The sequence below is a fragment of the Odocoileus virginianus genome, chromosome 8 (genome assembly GCF_023699985.2).
Source record: "Odocoileus virginianus isolate 20LAN1187 ecotype Illinois chromosome 8, Ovbor_1.2, whole genome shotgun sequence".
Classification (NCBI taxonomy): Eukaryota; Metazoa; Chordata; class Mammalia; order Artiodactyla; family Cervidae; genus Odocoileus; species Odocoileus virginianus.
The window spans coordinates 79618327-79637103 of NC_069681.1; the positions used below are offsets into that span (position 1 = coordinate 79618327).

Sequence of the window (18777 nt, forward strand, 5' to 3'; positions counted from 1 at the left end):
GCATTGTTCAATCCCATTTCATTGGTAAGAAAACTGAGACTCAAAGAGGTTGAAGAGTTTACCTAACAGTGACAATTCAATAACTTGAATGCTAGTTTTAAGGAACTTAACTTCCTCAAAATTCATGTTTTAAATAATTTAAGAATACTTGAGAGGAATTATTTTACTCAGATTTTAAAAGTCTGCTCTTATTTCTTCAATAGTTGAGCCAATTAAATCTTGAATATATTCACATTGTTGAATATACTGAATTATTAAAATGTTTTTAATTTCTTTCCTCCTCCTTTTATTTATCCAAACATTTATTAAGTACTTACCATGTATCAGTCAATGATCACAGTACATTGCTGAAGGTTTTATAAGAATGATATAGTTCTTGTCTTCAAGTAGCTACTGATCTAGTGAGAAAAAAAAAGCCATTCATATCTGCACCACCACACTTTTTTGCATAAAAGTAATTACAGTGTAAAAGCACACTTTCTGAAATCATATTATTTATATAAATTTTACTAATTTATTGTCAGTGTCCATTGTAGAATATGAATAACATAAAGACAGGGACTTTGTCTTACTCATTGCTCTGTTTTCTGTGGCTTTGAACTATCTACACCTTGCAGAACATACTCAACAGTTACATGTAGTAAGGAAGATTGTTTATTTTCTTCTAGGCTTTAAAAAAATTATACTGTGTGTTTAGTGAATGAAGACGATCTATTAGATACATAGATTCTATATATTTCTCCCAAAGTTCTGGCTAATTTAAACTTTTTAAGAAAAGTTTTCTACCTTATCAAACAGACATCTATGTCTGTTATCCATCAGATATACCATCTATTAAGTATAGAATTTCTTTCATTTATTTAACAATAAACATGCACTGTTAGATAATGTCTCTCTAAAGTTGTCTTGCTTCATAGTCTCATTATCTGAGACTTTTTAGTATGCTTTCTGATGTATCTAATGAATATTAGAGAGTTGCTACTTGTTTATGTAATAATATTGGAGGAATAAGTTCTTATTAATTTATTAGTCTACATGAAATTTCATTTTCAGTTAATGCTTATTGAATAGTACATGGTCACAAAGCTCAAAGAATTGATGTTTCAATTATACTATTTCATGTTTATAGTTGCTAAGATCTAAGTTTCACTGCATCTCTTCTCTTGATCTAAACTGTGTTGTATATGACTATATTTCCTTTGGCATTTTCCTTATTTAAAAATCAAATAGATTATGTTTTACAGTTCTAGAGTGCTGATTTGCTATCTCTCTGATTTGCTTTCAAAACAATTAACAGTGTTGTTTACATGTGAAAAGTTAATATATGTTTTATAGTGATTCAATATAAGACATTTTCAGTTTAGACATTAGTAAAGGTATCAGGCAATGAAAAAGACATTATGAATTCTATAAACATTCCAGGTTAGGACAATCCAAAGAACTAGAAAATAGGAAAAGAAAGAAGAGATACAAAAACATTCAATGTCAACTCACATTTTAATAACTGGAAGCTATGTGGGTAACCTTAGGAATTGCTGAGAAGTTTATGGCATATGAATGATGTCATTAGTGTTGTGGGTTCCTGCCGATCAATGCCAAAATTAAACACACATAACTAAGATGTAATTTGAAAAAATTAATTACATGAAATCCCATTGTCTCTTCAAAGAAGAAAGTCAGGGAAAATATCTTTGTGTTGGTATGAATTCAAAATACTAAACTTTATTTACAAAGAAAGCAATAACCAAACATTTAGTGAAAATGAAAAGTAGAGAATCAGATACTGAAACAACAGGACAAAATTTGGGTTTAAACTCTCAGATATATTTTGGTAGACATTTTACTTGTGTGGGTTAATAAATCATGAAGGATCATCTTATTATTACTTGCTTATTCTTTTGGCTTTTTTATCTTTGCAAAGTCTCAGAGAAAAATTCCCAGTTCATAATATGCCTTCTATCCCCATGGCTAGTGAAAAAACAAAGAAAAGATATATTGCTAATTAGGTTTTAAGTACTTAAAAGAGATACAACATTTAAGTATGAAAGGGGAATTGTCAAAATTCTTATAAATACAGAATGTGTATAGCTATTTATTTAATAAAACTAAAAAAGAAAATGCTGTTCTATTTGCTCTCTGAACGGAAAATCAGGTCAATGAATAAAGATAAAATAAGTGGATATCAGTGTACTCCATTACATAATCTGAAAATTCAAAATTCTGCTGTCTTTTTGTGTTAATGTATAGTCGCAATCTCTACCATCTATTGAGTACCTATTATAGGCATTGTTCTAAATGCTATATATCTTTAATCTATTTAAAGAAAACTCCATATGTGAGGTAGTTATACTTTACAGGTGTAGAATGAGGTTCAAGGTCAATTTGTTTGCATATGAACCCAATCTATCTGATTTCAAAACCCTTCTTTTAGCCACTCCACCCTACTTCAAAGGACTATTTGGGATTAGGATGTGAATGGTAAAACAAAAAAGACTGAAATGTTTATAAAATAAGATGTATTATTTTATATGGTAACCACGTGAGTTTTCTGTTATGCATATGACAGAAAACACCATGGTGTTAATTATGGTGGCGAATCATGTAGCCATCATCTTTCTTCATTGAATGCAAAGAGCCCTGAAACATGCTGCTATGTCTTTTTGCCACTGCAAAAGAAATCACGTTGAGTTTGTTTTAACAGAAACAAAGAAACCCATGACAAAGCTATGGCCAACATAGAACATTCCATCTACTTCTCACAGACTTAGATTAGCCAAACAGAAATAAAGTTTGATGTACACCTTTATGTTGCTTTAACGGATACCCAAACATACTGAATGTGATGAAGCATCTTAACCCTTAAGATATCTGTTAACCTTAAGATTATCTGTGCTATTTAAGATTCATTTTCACATTAACAACAAAGAGGCTGTATATAACAAATTCCCCAAAATGTGTAAGATTCAACTCCCAGGGAAAAACTACAGTCCTGGTAATCTGTTCCACTTTTCCTCTCCATTTCTTTTCTCATCCTGATTCTTGTGTCTGTTAAGAGAGATACACTATAGCTACAGAATATCAAAACATAAACCTCAGACTGTCTCCATGTACTATCTGTTAACAATTAATGAGGTGGTTATTTCAAGGCATTCTTCCACTGGTTAATCTGTGGCTGCTGGCACCATTAGAGGAAGGTTCTAATCCAAAGTTTAATGCACCAGGATCAGGCTCAGACTGAATCTATGCACTGCTTCTCAACTGGGCTAAAGTTGGTAAAGATCCCTCTCTTACTGTGCAGAGATCCTATTAATGAGATAACTATTCTAAAGAACTCTTGGACACTTCCTCATAGCATGCTTTCCCTCTTTCTATGCAGAGTATGTGCTTTTTCTAAAAAAAATTGATTATATAGACATACAATGACAATACTTTCAATAGGGACTAGGAGATTAATGGTTAGTTAGACATACAACAAAATCTTCGCCTGAAAAGCATAATGAGTGATATATTAACGGAACCATGCAATTAAATTTTGGTTAACCTTAATGAACATAATTAAAAACAATTTATTTATTCCAAGTAATTTTTGTCTAGAATTAAAGTGATTCCCAGGAAACAAAAGGGCTAATAGAGTTTTCTGAATCTTTATAGGCACAAAGACAATAAAATCAGATTGACTCAAAGATCATCTCTTGGGACGAGCATGGTGGTCCAGTGGTTAAGAATCTGCCTTCCACAGGATATAAAATTAACACACAGAAATCCCTTGCATTCCTATACACTAACAATGAGAAAACAGAAAGAGAAATTAAGGAAACAATACCATTCACCATTGCAACAAAAAGAATAAAATACTTAGGAGTATATGTACCTAAAGAAACAAAAGACCTATACATAGAAAACTATAAAACACTGATGAAAGAAATCAAAGAGGACACAAACAGATGGAGAAACCTACCGTGTTCATGGATTGGAAGAATCAATATTGTCAAAATGGCTATTCTACCCAAAGCAATCTATAGATTCAATGCAATCCCTATCAGGTATTTTTCACAGAACTAGAACAAATAATTTCACAATTTGAATGGAAATAAAAAAAACCTCAAATAGCTAAAGTAATCTTGAGAAAGAAGAATGGAACTGGAGGAATCAACCTGCCTGACTTCAGGCTCTACTACAAAGCCACAGTCATCAAGACAGTATGGTACTGGCACAAAGACAGAAATATAGATCAATGGAACAGAATAGAAAGTCCAGAGATAAATCCATGAACCTATGGACACCTTATCTTTGACAAAGGAGGCAAGGATATACAATGGAAAAAAGACAACCTCTTTAACAAGTGGTGCTGGGAAAACTGGTCAACCACCTGTAAAAGAATGAAACTAGAACACTTTCTAACACCATACACAAAAATAAACTCAAAATGGATTAAAGATCTAAATGTAAGACCAGAAACTATAAAACTCCTAGAGGAGAACATAGGCAAAACACTCTCCGACATAATCACAGCAGGATCTTCTATGACCCACATCCCAGAATATTAGAAACAAAAGCAAAACTAAACTAATGGGACCTAATGAAACTTAAAAGGTTTTGCACAACAAGGGAAACTATAAGTAAGGTGAAAAGACAGCCCTCAGATTGGGAGAAAATAATAGCAAATGAAGAAACAGACAAAGGATTAATCTCAAAAATATACAAGCAACTCCTGAAGCTCAACTCCAGAAAAATAAATGACCCAATCAAAAAATGGGCCAAAGAACTAAACAGACATTTCTCCGAAGAAGACATACAGATGGCTAACAAACACATGAAAAGATGCTCAACATCACTCATTATCAGAGAAATGCAAATCAAAACCACAATGAGGTACCATTACATGCCAGTCAGGATGGCTGCTATCCAAAAGTATTATTGCTTGTAAGCAATAAATGCTGGAGAGGGTGTGGAGAAAAGGGAACCCTCTTACACTGTTGGTGGGAATGCAAACTAGTACAGCCACTATGGAAAACAGTGTGGAGATTCCTTAAAAAACTGGAAATAGAACTGCCATATGACCCAGCAATCCCACTTCTGGGCATACACACCGAGGAAACCAGATCTGAAAGAGACGCGTGCACCCCAATGTTCATCGCAGCACTGTTTATAATAGCCAGGACATGGAAGCAACCTAGATGCCCACCAGCAGACTAATGGATAAGGAAGCTGTGGTACATATACACCATGGAATATTACTCAACCGTTAAAAAGAATTCATTTGAATCAGCTCTAATGAGATGGATGAAACTGGAGCCCACTATACAGAGTGAAGCAAGCCAGAAAGATAAAGAACATTACAGCATACTAACACATATATATGGAATTTAGAAAGATGGTAATGATAACCCTATATGCAAAACAGAAAAAGAGACACAGATGTACAGAACAGACTTCTGGACTCTGTGGCAGAAGGCGAGGGTGGGATGTTTCGAGAGAACAGCATGTATATTATCTAGGGTGAAACAGATCACCAGCCCAGGTGGGATGCATGAGACAAGTGCTCGGGCCTGGTGCACTGGGAAGACCCAGAGGAATCGGGTGGAGAGGGAGGTGGGAGGGGGGATCAGGATGGGGAATACATGTAACTCCATGGCTGATTCATGTCAACGTATGACAAAACCCACTGCAATGTTGTGAAGTAATTAGCCTCCAACTAATAAAAATAAATGAAAAGAAGGAAAAAAAAAAAAGAATCTACCTTCCAGTGTAGGGGATATGGGTTTAATCCCTGGTCTGAGAACTAAGATTCCACATGCTCTGGGGAAACTAAGCCCACATCACAACTAAGCCAAGACGTGGCGACTACTGAGCCTGTGCCCTTTAGAGCCTGCATGCCACAACTAGACAGCTTTGTGCACGCCACAACGAATAGCCCAGGCAGCAAATAAACTAAAACAAAAACAAACAAAAGATCATCCCTTGGTGGGGTGCTTTCACCAAAACATGTAAAACCATGATGACTTTGTTGGTTTTTCCATGAACTTGCCCAGTCTCCTTATCTTTAGTCTGGTAAATTTGGTAAAAATAAAATAATGACCTCATTCTAGGTCCCAATGTGGCCTTACAGAATAGTGAATAAACCTGAGGAACTGACCAGCCATAAGTGGCATGGAATCCTAATTTTGTCACTTCCTAAACTATGACTTGCACAGCTGACACCTTCTCTTCACACTAGTTTCCTCATTTGAAAACTGCAGACAATAAAACCTTACTTAAAGAACTGAAGTCAGAGTTAGAAATAATACATGTAAAAATGCATGGTAGATAGAAGAATGGGATATGACAGGTTTAATTATTAAAAATAATCAACTATGTACCTCACTGTTTAACATACTTGTCTTTCTATAACACATGCATACCAAACACAACAATGATGACAATGCACTGGCTGCCACTGTGTAAAAACAAAGAGAAACTTACTGGTCAATGTTGTTAGTATGGAAATAATTATTCATGTACATTTAAAAATTTTTCAGTGAAGACTGTTTAGGTGACTACATATATTGTTATATGAATTCACTCTTGGCAAATGAGGCAGAGAAGATGGAAACTATTAATTTATTTAAGCAAAAATGTGCCAACCTATGCTACCTGAGGGAACAAAAGGCAGAATCTTTTTTTTTTAAATGCTGGGAATGGTAGAAAGTTTCAGATCATTTTTCTCTAGGTTGTATTCTGAATGTTTTCATGAAGGTGGCCTTTCAGCTGGTAGGAATTTCAGTAGGGGAGATGAGGAGGACAGTGCTACAGATAGAAGGACAAATACAAGTAAAACACTGAAATATAAAAGCACAATGTATTAACTGGGGACAAAGTAATTTGGGTTGGCTAAAGCATTTTTCCCCAACCCAGGGACTTGAGAATTATTGAAAATGATCCACAAATATTTACATAGTAGGCATTGTTTGTGGACAGAATAAGTATCAAACATATTTATGTTGTATGTAGGTATACTAGTTTCCTAGGTTTGCTGTGGCAAAATATCATAAAATATGTGGTTTAAAACAACTGAAATTTATTCCCTCCCAGTTCTGGAGTTTAGAAGTAGCAAGGTATCAGAAGGGTCATGCTTTTTCTGAAGGCTCTAAAGATGAATCTTTCCTAGTTATAATGAGGTTATAACTCCAGTATAACTTCCTCTGAACTTGATTACATTTGCAATGGCCTTATTTCCAAACAAGGTCACATTCCCAGGTACTAAGGGTAGGATTTAAACATATCTTTTTGAGAGACACAATGCAACCCACAAGTGTGTGTTTCAATTATATGTAGATGTTACAATTTTTTAAATGCGAACATTTTTAAATAGCATATTAAATTGTTAATATGTTTACCATACTTTTCTCAATCAATGGATATTAAAAAGGTAAGTCTCAGGCAGGAGTTTAAGAGTCTGTAAATTTAACGATGAAAAGAGTTGCACACATGCAAAGAGGTTGGGAGCCACTGTTAGAGGGTTCCTGTCAGGAACAGAATGAGGTAAAATAAGAAATAAGCTAAAGTCAAGTATGAAGGGTCTTTGGTACCAAGATAAGGACTCTGGGTTTAATTTGTTAGGCAAAAAGGATTACGTGATTTTTTGACTTTTTTGTTTGTTTGTTTTTTTCTTCTACATGTATGCGTGGAGAAGATAATATGATAAAAACACTTAAAATTCTGAACCACATCAATCTGTCCATCAAGGTAGAGCTCTAGGAAAATTACCTGTGTATATAATGCACTGAAGAAGAGTGAGTGTGGACACAAGGGGACCAGGTATGAAGTGAGCAGGATCTCACTCGAATGAAGAATGAAATGCATGCTAGACAAACTGCCAAAGAAGAATGCATAGAGGTATGGCTAATCTGATGTTGAGTATGTATGTGTGTGCATCTATATGTAGATTTCTGTGGATGTTTAAGGGCATATATGAACATTAGGGTGTTTGCATGGCTAGTTCTTTTGAAATTCAAGTACTTATTATTTCTGTTTGATATTTTTAATGTGTTGACTCACTGATTAACTTTCCATGCATAAACACAGTATTTCTCTAAAGGGAAAGTTGAAAATATCCATCTAACTAGTTTACTTTCTTGCACACAGTAGGTGCTCAGATATCTGTTGGCTGGTAAGCATCATTTTAGCCATCCCCAAACTAGGTCAGACTTATTGACACATATTGAATTGCTATGTGTCTGTTTTCTATTTAGGATTAAAAGTAATGGAGTGAAAAGGTAGAACTAATAATAGCTAGAAGTTTAAGTTTGGTGAAGAAATTGTAAATAGGAATCCAGCTAGTCTAAATGGATTCAAGTCCCCAAGGCAGGACAAATTATATCCATTGATCCTGAAAGAATCTGAAAACTAGATCACTGAGCAACTCTCAAACATCTTTGAGGAGTTGTAGAAAAGGAGATGTGCCAGAGGATTAAAGCACCAAAACGAGAAGGAGGAGACAAATTCTTGAAAATCCATAGCAAGTAGTTTAATACTACCTGTAGGTGAGATTATGGAATGACTCATTCATTAGAAAGAGAGCAGTAAGTCCCATTATCATATCAAAAACATTTTCTTATTTGTGAAATAGATGCTGGAAAAATTGATATAATTAGGGTTAGGGTTAGGGTTAGGTTATAGGTTATCTATAATTGCAGATAATAAATCTATGTATTTTTACTTTAATTTTGCTTTACTTTTTAAATTTTTAATTAATTAAATTAATTAATTTTTAATTTAAATTTTACTTTAATTTTGCTCAGATAGAGTGTATCCACACTTCAACTAACTAGTTGTCAAGGTCCCTTAAGATATTCTTTTGGACAAGTTAGAGAAATATGGCCTGTTTTCCAGCACAGGATGGTAGCTATTTAATAATTGAAGGATTATGCCAAACAGGTGTTTATATACAACTTAAATCAGTGTTTTACAAGCTTTTTGACAATGACCTTCAGTAAGAAATAGATTTTTCATATTATCCAGTAAGCATACATGTATGTAGTATGTGCACAAGTATAATTTTAAAAATGGATGCACTGTCATGTTTTTCAGTCTATATTTTTCTATTATATTTTATTAAGAAAACTGCTGGTTATAACCTAATAAATCTGTTTCATGACTCACCACTGGCTTGGGAGGTACAGTTTGAAAAATGTGATTTCAATCAGAATGTTTCTAGGAACTACAGAGCTGTTTTTATCCTGTTTGATAAAATATTTGGATGAAGACATAGAAGGACTGTTCTCAGATTTGCAGATAATAAGATAATAAAAAGAAGAAGACAATTTTTTTTGCATGATATAATCAGGATTAAGAAATTCCTAGCATATTAAATTTAAATAGAAAATTAAATAGAAAATTTAAATAAAATAAAATTAAATCTAAAAGAGATATGTACAGTTCTGCACTTGACATCTCCAAATCTACTTGCAAAGCTACTACTGGATATGTGCTGCTGCCTAGAAGCAGAATGGCTAGAAACAAAACAAAACAACAATAAAACAGAACTCTGCTGTTTCAGTTCACAGTAATTTTAAGATAAGAAGGGAATGGAAGCAAAATTGTTTGCTACACATCAAGTATGAATCACTGTGCATTACATGAACCACTGGTGTTATATTGCTGGAAAACCCAGAACCAAACCAAACCAAAGCAAACTAATTCAACTTTGGGATACATTAACAGAAAATCTGTTTCTAAAGATGGAGGTTCAGGGTAAGAGTTCCCCTCTGTTTTATACTGTTTAAATTCAACTAGGATTTGGAGTACTTTGTTCATAAAACTTAGAGGAAAGCAAGAAATTTGCTTTTTAAAGGACAGCTGAAGGGAATGGGAACATTTAGCCTAGCCAACTGCTGTTTTCATTTGTTTTCTCTGGTCACATATAAGGTGCAGGAGACACACAAATAATTACAGTGTAGTGTTTTCTCACAGCCAGAGAAAGGAAACATTATTTATTGATACTTGCTACTATGTTAAATACCTTAAATGTATTAGCTCCTTTCATCCTTTAATCCTATTAATCTCTACTTTGTGTTGGGTAAAATAGGGCTTTGAAGAGAAGTCATTTGCCCAAGATCACATGGATAAGTGGGTAGTGAAACTGGCATCCGAACCCAGGTTCTACTGAGTCTGGAACCTTTGTTCGCAACCACTACATAGTATTGCCTCTTGAAAATCAGAGCTTCATGGGCTTATCTTTGAAGGACTGTCCTTTGGAAGTATGGATATGCATCTATTAAAGCATAAATCCATACACAATTGACATTTACTACATAAAATGTTTTTAATCTGGAGACTTAAAAATGAACATTATAGGTAATCTCTCTTATATTTCAAAATACTGTTAATGCAAGTGTTAGTGTTTTTGCTAGAAAGAGGCTTTGTTGACTATAAAGAAACAGAACTGCTTGAATTTTCAAAACTTTATGTTTCAGAGGGCAGTTCTGAAACTACAGTACATGTAACTGCAATTATAAAGACTTGCATGTGGTTATAATTGTTCTTACAAGTGTTTATAGGTAATTCAACACAGATTGTTCCTGTATACGAAGGGTACAAGGACATATTTACTATATGCTGGCTGCTAAGTTGAAATTATTTCATTGAATTCTCACTCCCTGTGGGATAGATATTCTCACCCCTATTAGTGAATAGAAGACTGAGTTCAATAACTTGAGGAGACTGCACAGGTGGTTAGTTGTGAGTGTGGTTCAAAGGCCTGTGTACTTTCCATCATACCACACTGACTTCAAGGAGCTGCCAGAGAACTGGTGAACGCTTTTTAAAGTCTAAAAGTAGCAAGAGGTAGAACCTGCTGTCATACTGAACAGTGGGGTAAAAAGAAGCTAGTGTGATGACCTTTCAATCTGGATTTACAGATGTAAGATAGATATGTCATTTTAAACTTGCACATGAAAATAGTGCTTGCAAAAGTAGATGCTATTCACTTGGGACAGATAAAAGGCAAAAGGTGGATATACGTCACAGGATTCTTCTATGGCAGCATATCTAAGTCACACTATTAAGACCTAGAGGTCACTTTCAATCTTTCTAACATTTTATAATTCACTTGCTATTCAATTTATATGGACATACCAATCACTATTTCTTTCAGAAATTTTTGCTGAGCTATTATAATAATTCAATTACTTCAGGAAAAGTTTAAACAGAAGCACACAATCAAGGACTAATCCAAGCACCGGTCTTGAGGACATACATGACATACATGACTTATGGCACGTCAAAATTTTAATGCATCCCAATATCCTAGGAGTTAACTTGACTAGCCAATCCAATTAAACATAAGCACTAACAAACCAGATAATGACAGATTTGTATATTGACTATTTTCAATTGAGATGACAGTTAAAATGATTTGAATATACTTCAAGATACCTAATAGCTAAAATGATTTGAATATACCTCAAGATACCTAATAGTTCTGGTGTCTGACAATATATTGAAAAGGGTTTACCTCATGAAATATTTTTTAAAAATTACATCCTTCATTTCGAGATAAACACTAGTCCTGCCTATTTAGTTTTAATTCGACACGAGCGGCAAGTCTATTGTGTACATTTTAATTTTAAGAAGTAAAACTTTTTTTTTCCATTCTCTATACGTGAAGACGCAGAAATCTATTACTTTAACCACAGATTAAGACTGGCAGAGAATTACTTATATTTTAAGATAATTCTCAAATCCTCTGAACTGTACATGCCTAACAAAAAGGGGCACATCATTAGTTGGCATCATACCTGACGATCGTTAAGGATTTTTTAAATGTGGGATTTGTCGCTCCCACCAACCTACTACCCCAAAGTGTCACAAGGTGCAGCCTTTTTAGTCTGGGAGGTGAGTTCAAGAACTGTTTGTTGTTTAGAGCTCCATCCAGAGAGGATCACTGTTTGACAAGTTCTATTTTAAGTCGTGCCTGTGTGTGCAGGTGTCAGCCTCTTTGATGACTGTAGAAAAAGACCCATTATACTCCATCTGTATCCTTCCCCGACAATGCAGGATTATTCCCCACAGTGCGTTCGTTTCTGCTTTGCCAGCCACTTTTTGTCACTGGGAAATTCCAAGGCGGGCAGGCGGACAGGACTGAGGGAAGGGCCTGAGGGGGCAGAAAGAGGTCGTCTGCCACTCCCCTACCTTACAAGGCACGTGGCACTGGCTGTAGCAGCTGCTGGATGCGACGACGAAGATGACGAACCTCCTCCTCGCAAGAGGATAGTCAGGGAATAAGGAGGTGGCAGCGAAGGCGAGACACACACTCGGTGTCCTTCCCCACAGGGAGAGTCCACCCTCAAGGGAAAAACTCTGAGGAAACCACCACCCGCCCCGCCTCTGCCAGCTCGCCCCAGTGTCTGGCAGCGGTCCCCATGCACCTGCTCACCTGTCTATCCGTTCGGGGCGGTTGGGGGAGGGACGAGGGGTGTCGGGCTGGGTGGGTAGAAGGGGAAGGAGGGCAGGGCGAAAAGAGGGGGTGCACGAGGGCTCCGCCCCCCTGAGGCTCTGCGCAGGCGCAGTGGCCGCTACCGCAGGCAGGGGGCGGCAACATGGCGGAGTGAGCGGCGGCGTCGGGGCTTCACAACAACAGTGGCGCCTGTAGCAGCGGCGGCAGCGGCGTCAGTCACAGATCTGAGCTTCAGCGCCGGCCAGCGCCGCGGGCAGCTGCTCGCGCCCCAGGGTTATTCCGAGCGGCGGCAGCATCTCCGCGGGGGGCGGGCCGGGCCGGACGGACTGGGAGGGGGAGCGTGAGGAGGCAGCGGCGGCGGCAGCGGCACAGCTGCTGGGCGGGCACTGCCGCTCGCCGGGCAGCGGTTAGCGGCGCCGCCAGCGCCGGGAATAAGCCTGAGAATAACCCACCGCCTCCGCCGGGGAGGGCGTCGGAGCGGGCCGGGTCGAGGCGCAGGCGGGGAGCGGGCCCGGCGCCGCGGCGCTGGTGGATGCTGGGGCTCCGAGGCGACGGCCGGGGGGCGGGGGCCGAGGCAGGTATAACGGTACCGGCGGCGGCGGCGCCTCGGCTCTTCCCTTCTCGTCAGGAGGGGGGCAAATGGCGAGCGAGAAGCCGGGCCCGGGCCCGGGGCTCGAGCCTCAGCCCGTGGGGCTCATCGCCGTCGGGGCCGGCGGCGGAGGCGGCGGGGGCAGCGGCGGCGGGGGCAGCGGGATGGGGGAGTTGAGGGGGGCGTCCGGCTCCGGCTCGGTGGTGCTGCCCGCGGGGATGATTAACCCTTCGGTGCCGATCCGCAACATCCGGATGAAATTCGCAGTGTTGATTGGACTCATACAGGTCGGAGAGGTCAGCAACAGGGACATCGTGGAGACGGTGCTCAACCTGGTAAGGGGAAAGGCGTGCTCGCCATCTGCCTCCCCCCCCCCCCCCCCCCCCCCGGCCTGCTTCCCTCCCTAGGCGCTGGCTCCCACCCCTGTACCCCCCTCCCCGGGTCCCGCACGCAGCGTGTCCCCGCGAGGACAGATCGTCCAGCGGGTATCGCCCAGCGGGTATCGCCCAGCGGGTATCGCCCAGCGGGTGACCTGCCTGCGCGCTGCCAGAGCCACGCCACCTCCCCGTTCTCTCCCCCGGTCCTCTCCTGCCACCGAGCGCAGTGCCCAACTTAACACCGCCTAGGATCACTTCTCGTGACTGCGAGTCGTCAGTCGTCCCTGGCCGTGCAGGGTTTGGGTCTTCTTGAGAGTTTATGGTCACGGGGAGAGGAAGGCCTCCTTTTCTCTGGAGTCCTTCCTGTCACACTCTTATAATTGTCGGTGCGGTGGCTCTCCAAGGATGGAAGCCTTGCCCCTGGAGCCTAAATTCCCCGGTGCTCCTGAAACGTGAGAAGCACGTTAGCTCCCACTTGAGCTGCTGGGGTGTGATGTTTTCGAACGAGGAGGAAAATGATGCAGTTTTGCATCTGCCTTTAAATATATTCCCAGACTGTGCGGGGAGAGTGTTGTGGCTGTTTCTCCTCCCCAGCCGCCTCCCCCCCCCCCCACCCCCCCGCATCTCTTTTTAGGTAGGCTTTCTTTCTTTGTAATATGGCCCTGAATGTACTGACCTCGTAGTCATTTGTGTGTGTGTGTGCACATGAGGTGTTAAAATGTGGGGGCACCTAATCATACAGGTTGGTTTCTATGATTGCCTTCAGAGGGCGTCGCATGTGGCTAAAGGCGAGAGGAAAGGTGTTAAATTCAGTCCTAGGTTTGGTTTCTTATATGATAAGAAAGAGTTACTGCAGAACTGTGTATGACTTAATGTTTGGCGATATCTATCTACGGAGAGGCTAAGAATCTTCAAGATGTCAGGGGAAGACATGGGGACGAACTAAAGCGAGGAGAACCATAGATTTCGGATAATAAGACTAGTTCATTTAAGATTAGTTCTTTTTTTTTTTTTTAATGCCTTGTAAGTGCAGTTTTTGCTGCAGCACAGCTTTTTAAACAGTTTCTTCTGCAATATTTAGCCTTTGACAAAATGTCAGGTTGGGTTTTGGAAGGCAAGGCTTAAATCAGCAGCAATCAGTTGACTATTGTATTTGATGTGGAGTCAAAGGAATATAAAAATATGCTTGTAAAGAGATTTGATAACACCCATGCAGTCAGAATTTTCAGCTAGGCAATTATTTTTATTTGATCCATTGGGAAACTGAAAGAAAGCAGCAGCTGCAGCAGTGGTGCCCTAAGACAGGGGTTAGATAATGTCTATGGCACATGTGCCTCTTAAATGTACAGAAAAGTTAAAGCTATTGGGTTTTTTGTTTGTTTTTGTTTTTTTCTTGCTGGAGTGTCAAGTGAAAGATAGGAAAATATCTGACTTTTCTTTGTTATATTTATTACTGTTTAAGTACCAAACATTTCTTTGTGCTTTTGTGTACCCTTCAAACAAATCACCACAAAAAAGTCAGTATAAGTTTGGGGGACTGTCACTTCCTTGGTATAACCAAATTCTTTTCAAAACACTAATAGAAATACTGTTTTCTTGGACATTTTAATTTTAACCAGCAGCCAATAGGAGGTCAGTACTTGTCTTTTTTTTTTTTTTTTTAAGAGATGAAATCTCAAAATATGTTAGTAGGTTAGCAGGTACTGTTTTTCTGTAAATTTAAAAGAAAACATTAAAGTTTTTTGTTTTATTTTAACAGTTTTCTGATACCATTTTTACCTTAGATGATGTGATTTTAGGTTATTTTAAGAAGTATTTATATGCTTACCTAATACATTTTTCTGTGAGAAGAGGCAACAGAGACTGTTACAAGCTGGAAACTGATTTGAATGTGTAACCAGTTTGGACTCTGCAGCAGTAGCAATGTATGCTGGATCAGTTCTTAACAGATGGGGTTCTATAGATATACATTAGGTTAAGAAAGGAAATGAAATATTCCTGTTGAGGTAAAAAAGAATTTTAACTATTTTCAGTGCACTGAAAGTCTTCACTGGCATGAAGTCTCCATATGCAAACATTATTAAAGATTAACTTTACTGGTAAGCTTAATTAGAGTAACCAGAAATAAGGTAATACTGACATGCTGCTGCATCCCCAAATCCACTTAAGATGTAACTGCGTTGGTTTTTGGCATTAAAAAGTCAAGTTTAAAATTTCTTTGTACATACTTAAAGAGTACAATTGATGGAAACTTTTGGGGAAAAGAATGACAAAACCACTTATTTACTATTAAGTTGTTGAGTGTATTGATTGTGGAATGCACATTAGTCATGTGCAGCGTAATATTTCTTGAATGGAAGGTTTAGTGCTTTATCTTTCCCATATACTCATGATGAAAGTGTCATGTGAAAATTTATATTGATTGAGAAAATATTTGGAGATCATAAGCGTTTAAAAATAATCATCAAAACTTAATTCTATTTACTTAATGAGTGTATCAGTAAAATTGATTTAGGGCTCTCTGTGACCTGCTAAAGGTTGGAAGCTTCTAATATCTCTTAAAATGAGTTTTTTGTTTTTTGTTGTTTTTTTTTTTAGTTTTCCATCTTAATTTAAAACATTAAATTAAAATGTAGTTGGGAATAATGGAATATGTATCACAGTACTTTCCATGACAGAAAAGAAAGGAAGAAATACTAATGAAACTTCAAAACAAAAGAGTTGCTGCTTTAAAACCCTGTCTCAGCCACCTTTGTCAAAATATTTTTTTCCCTGTATATTCTTTTTCTTTATATGGTGAAACTACGAATACTTGGTTTTTAGGTTTCTCACATACCTTACCCAAAGAATTAAAAGTTTTACAGAGCAAAGTTGAAGTATACACTAAAATATAAGACTAGTTTAATACAGCCATGGTTATAATTTGGGGTCCTTTTTTGGCCAGAGGTAGAGGTCCATTTCCACTGTTGGGTGGATTATGGGAATTTGTTGAAGAATCACCAATGGAATGAGAAATAAAATGAGTAATTTCCATTGTAGATGAATGTATTTGTATGATGATATTATAGTTCACTTGAAACATTCAAATATGAGATGCATAGGATCAGGGATATGAGTAAGTTAATTTGTAAATAAATTACAGTGAGAGTATATTGTCAAGGATTTTGCATTACAGCTTTACCAATGAAAAAAACTGATCATCGACAAAGTTTGGCTTTGGGAGGTATTATTTAATGTGGCAGAATAAGAGCACTTAACTATAGAAAAGAAATTTTGTTGGTTGTTTCAATTATAAAACAGGCATACTAGGCATACTACTTAATCCATTGCTTACTTTGTAAAGACAGTATATGTTTATACAAGGTTTTTACTTCCTTCAAGTAAATTCTGTGTATACATAACATGTTCTCTGTTTATAACATGAAAGTATCTTATCATAGATTTTAATATAAACATTTTTAGAACAGATAAAATACAACATTAATGTTTACTTAATTCACAATAGGTTTTTTTTTGGAATTGCTGTCTTAGGTAGTATAAATCTACAGCATTTGATTTTTTTCACAAATCATGCAATATACTAGTGTATCTTTAATGGTAGAAAACATTTCCTTTGATAATTTTCTTTTACATTCTAAGTGGTATACTGTATATTATATTAAAAGTATAACAAGATACTATGAGGGGATTTTATGTGCTAAGTTCCTCTCTACTCTTGATATATGGATTGTGGTATTATTGTTAAAAAGAAATTTAAAAGGTTTTCCCTTCTGTACTTGAATGTGACAGTGACTTTTCTTCCTTAGATTTTTTTTCATCTGCAGCCTCATAATCAGAATAATTTATATTTTGAAGATATTTAAAATTTCATGAACAAAAGATGTGTTCTGCTTATGAACTAAATTTCTTTTAAAAATATGTAGTTGGATTTTTGAGTCATGGAAGTCCTTAATATCAACAGAACCACATTTATTTATATTAAAATAGAATATCCTTCATTTTATGTTCATATGTAAGTCCTTTCACATTAATTTGAATTATATTTTATTCTTATTATTAGGTATTGAAAACTAAATTGAGTGTGTATGTAAATATTGGGAATTTCAATATCCTGAAGAGTTCTGAGGTTTTCCTTTAAAGTATTAATTTAGTCATATTAATACAACTAACCACTAAGTAGCATGTGTTCTATGAGTTTGTGATCAAGTTATAGCAATTTTAAATAAGTATTTCTTACATTGCTAGTCAGTTTTTGGCAAATACTTTGTGGTTAACTAAATGTATCTCAAGGTTCCCTCATCTTTTGCTGTACATTCTCCAAATACAGTGTCAAATTTATTGGTTCCAGCAAACTCAACTTCCATTTTGGACCAAGGATGTGGCAGTATTGTAAAATTAAGTTATCCACATTTTTGATTATTTACTTTAATAGTAGTTTGCATCAGTTTCATAGGTTTTTTCATTTATTGCCTCTACTTGTGATATTTCATGCAGTGTCAGCATATCTCCTTATTTTACAAAGATATAACCATCATTTTCTAGTTTTGTGTATGGTATTTAGTCTCTAGTTATTGTTTCATTTCCTATACTGTGAACTCTGTGAGGGCAGAAGGCTATATTATGTATACTTTTATTTTATTTTATTTGTATTTCTGGCTCTTGGATAAGTTAGGTGAATTTCGAGAATGTACAGGACACTGTTATTAGGCAGTAGAGGGCAAGATTCTGAAATTCTGTTCAGCAGTAGGGTCCAGATCCAAGATCTTGAAATAAATGACTCATATAAAGTTAACATATTCCCTGTTCTTACAATTAGAAATATTTGTTGACTATATATGAATGTTTTCTGTGTAGGGTATTACTATATAGTAAATATTATTTTGAGCTGATGTCTTAGAATAAATAAGAATCTGTTGATTGTTTTTCAGTATATATTGTCAGATATATACACACATAACTAAGAACACGTTATTTTAAGCGAATTATATATATATATATATGTGGCATTGAATAGAAATTAAAAATATTGTTACTATTTGTCATGTTACCAGGAATAGTGGATGTTTCTTTTTTTGCTTATCTTTCATACATTTCTCCTTTTTAGTAATAGTACCTCACTTTCCTTAAATTAACCACTCATCCTCCGTTCTTAGTTCAGCTGGTTCAGATGGGTTCACATGGCCTGGTGTATAACCCAGACATGTCCAGAATCACCATGACTGGTTCCTAGGTGAGCATTTAATCTGAGGGGAGCCACAGGATCAGTCACAGGACTTGAACTGAAATTCTTCCTTTTGGGGTTGTTGAATTGGTAGACTCATCCTATAGCTGTAGGATTTGAGCAGATGTTAGAATTGACCTATGTTAGAATTTGA

The 18777-nt window shown here is 37.1% G+C and overlaps 1 protein-coding gene and 1 long non-coding RNA gene across 26 annotated transcripts in view; one reads left to right on the forward strand and one right to left on the reverse strand.

Annotated features, from left to right (window-relative positions):
- LOC110127127 (uncharacterized) overlaps nt 1-13107 on the reverse strand; it is a 603755-nt gene extending 590648 nt beyond the window's left edge. For 2 of the 19 annotated variants that reach the window (XR_011489164.1, XR_011489165.1), the window contains exons 1-2: nt 12416-13093; nt 318-398 (exon numbers count right to left, since the gene is read on the reverse strand). This is a non-coding gene — a long non-coding RNA (uncharacterized lncRNA). The other 17 variants (XR_011489153.1, XR_011489154.1, XR_011489163.1 and 14 more) reach the window with 15 other exon arrangements.
- Nucleotides 12985-18777, forward strand: part of NBEA (neurobeachin) — a 642892-nt gene continuing 637099 nt past the window's right edge. For all 7 annotated transcript variants that reach the window (XM_070471793.1, XM_070471794.1, XM_070471796.1 and 4 more), the window contains exon 1: nt 12985-13360. In XM_070471793.1, the coding sequence (XP_070327894.1) occupies nt 13076-13360 (285 nt within the window). In that variant the 5' untranslated portion in view covers nt 12985-13075. The remainder of the gene's footprint in view (nt 13361-18777) is intronic.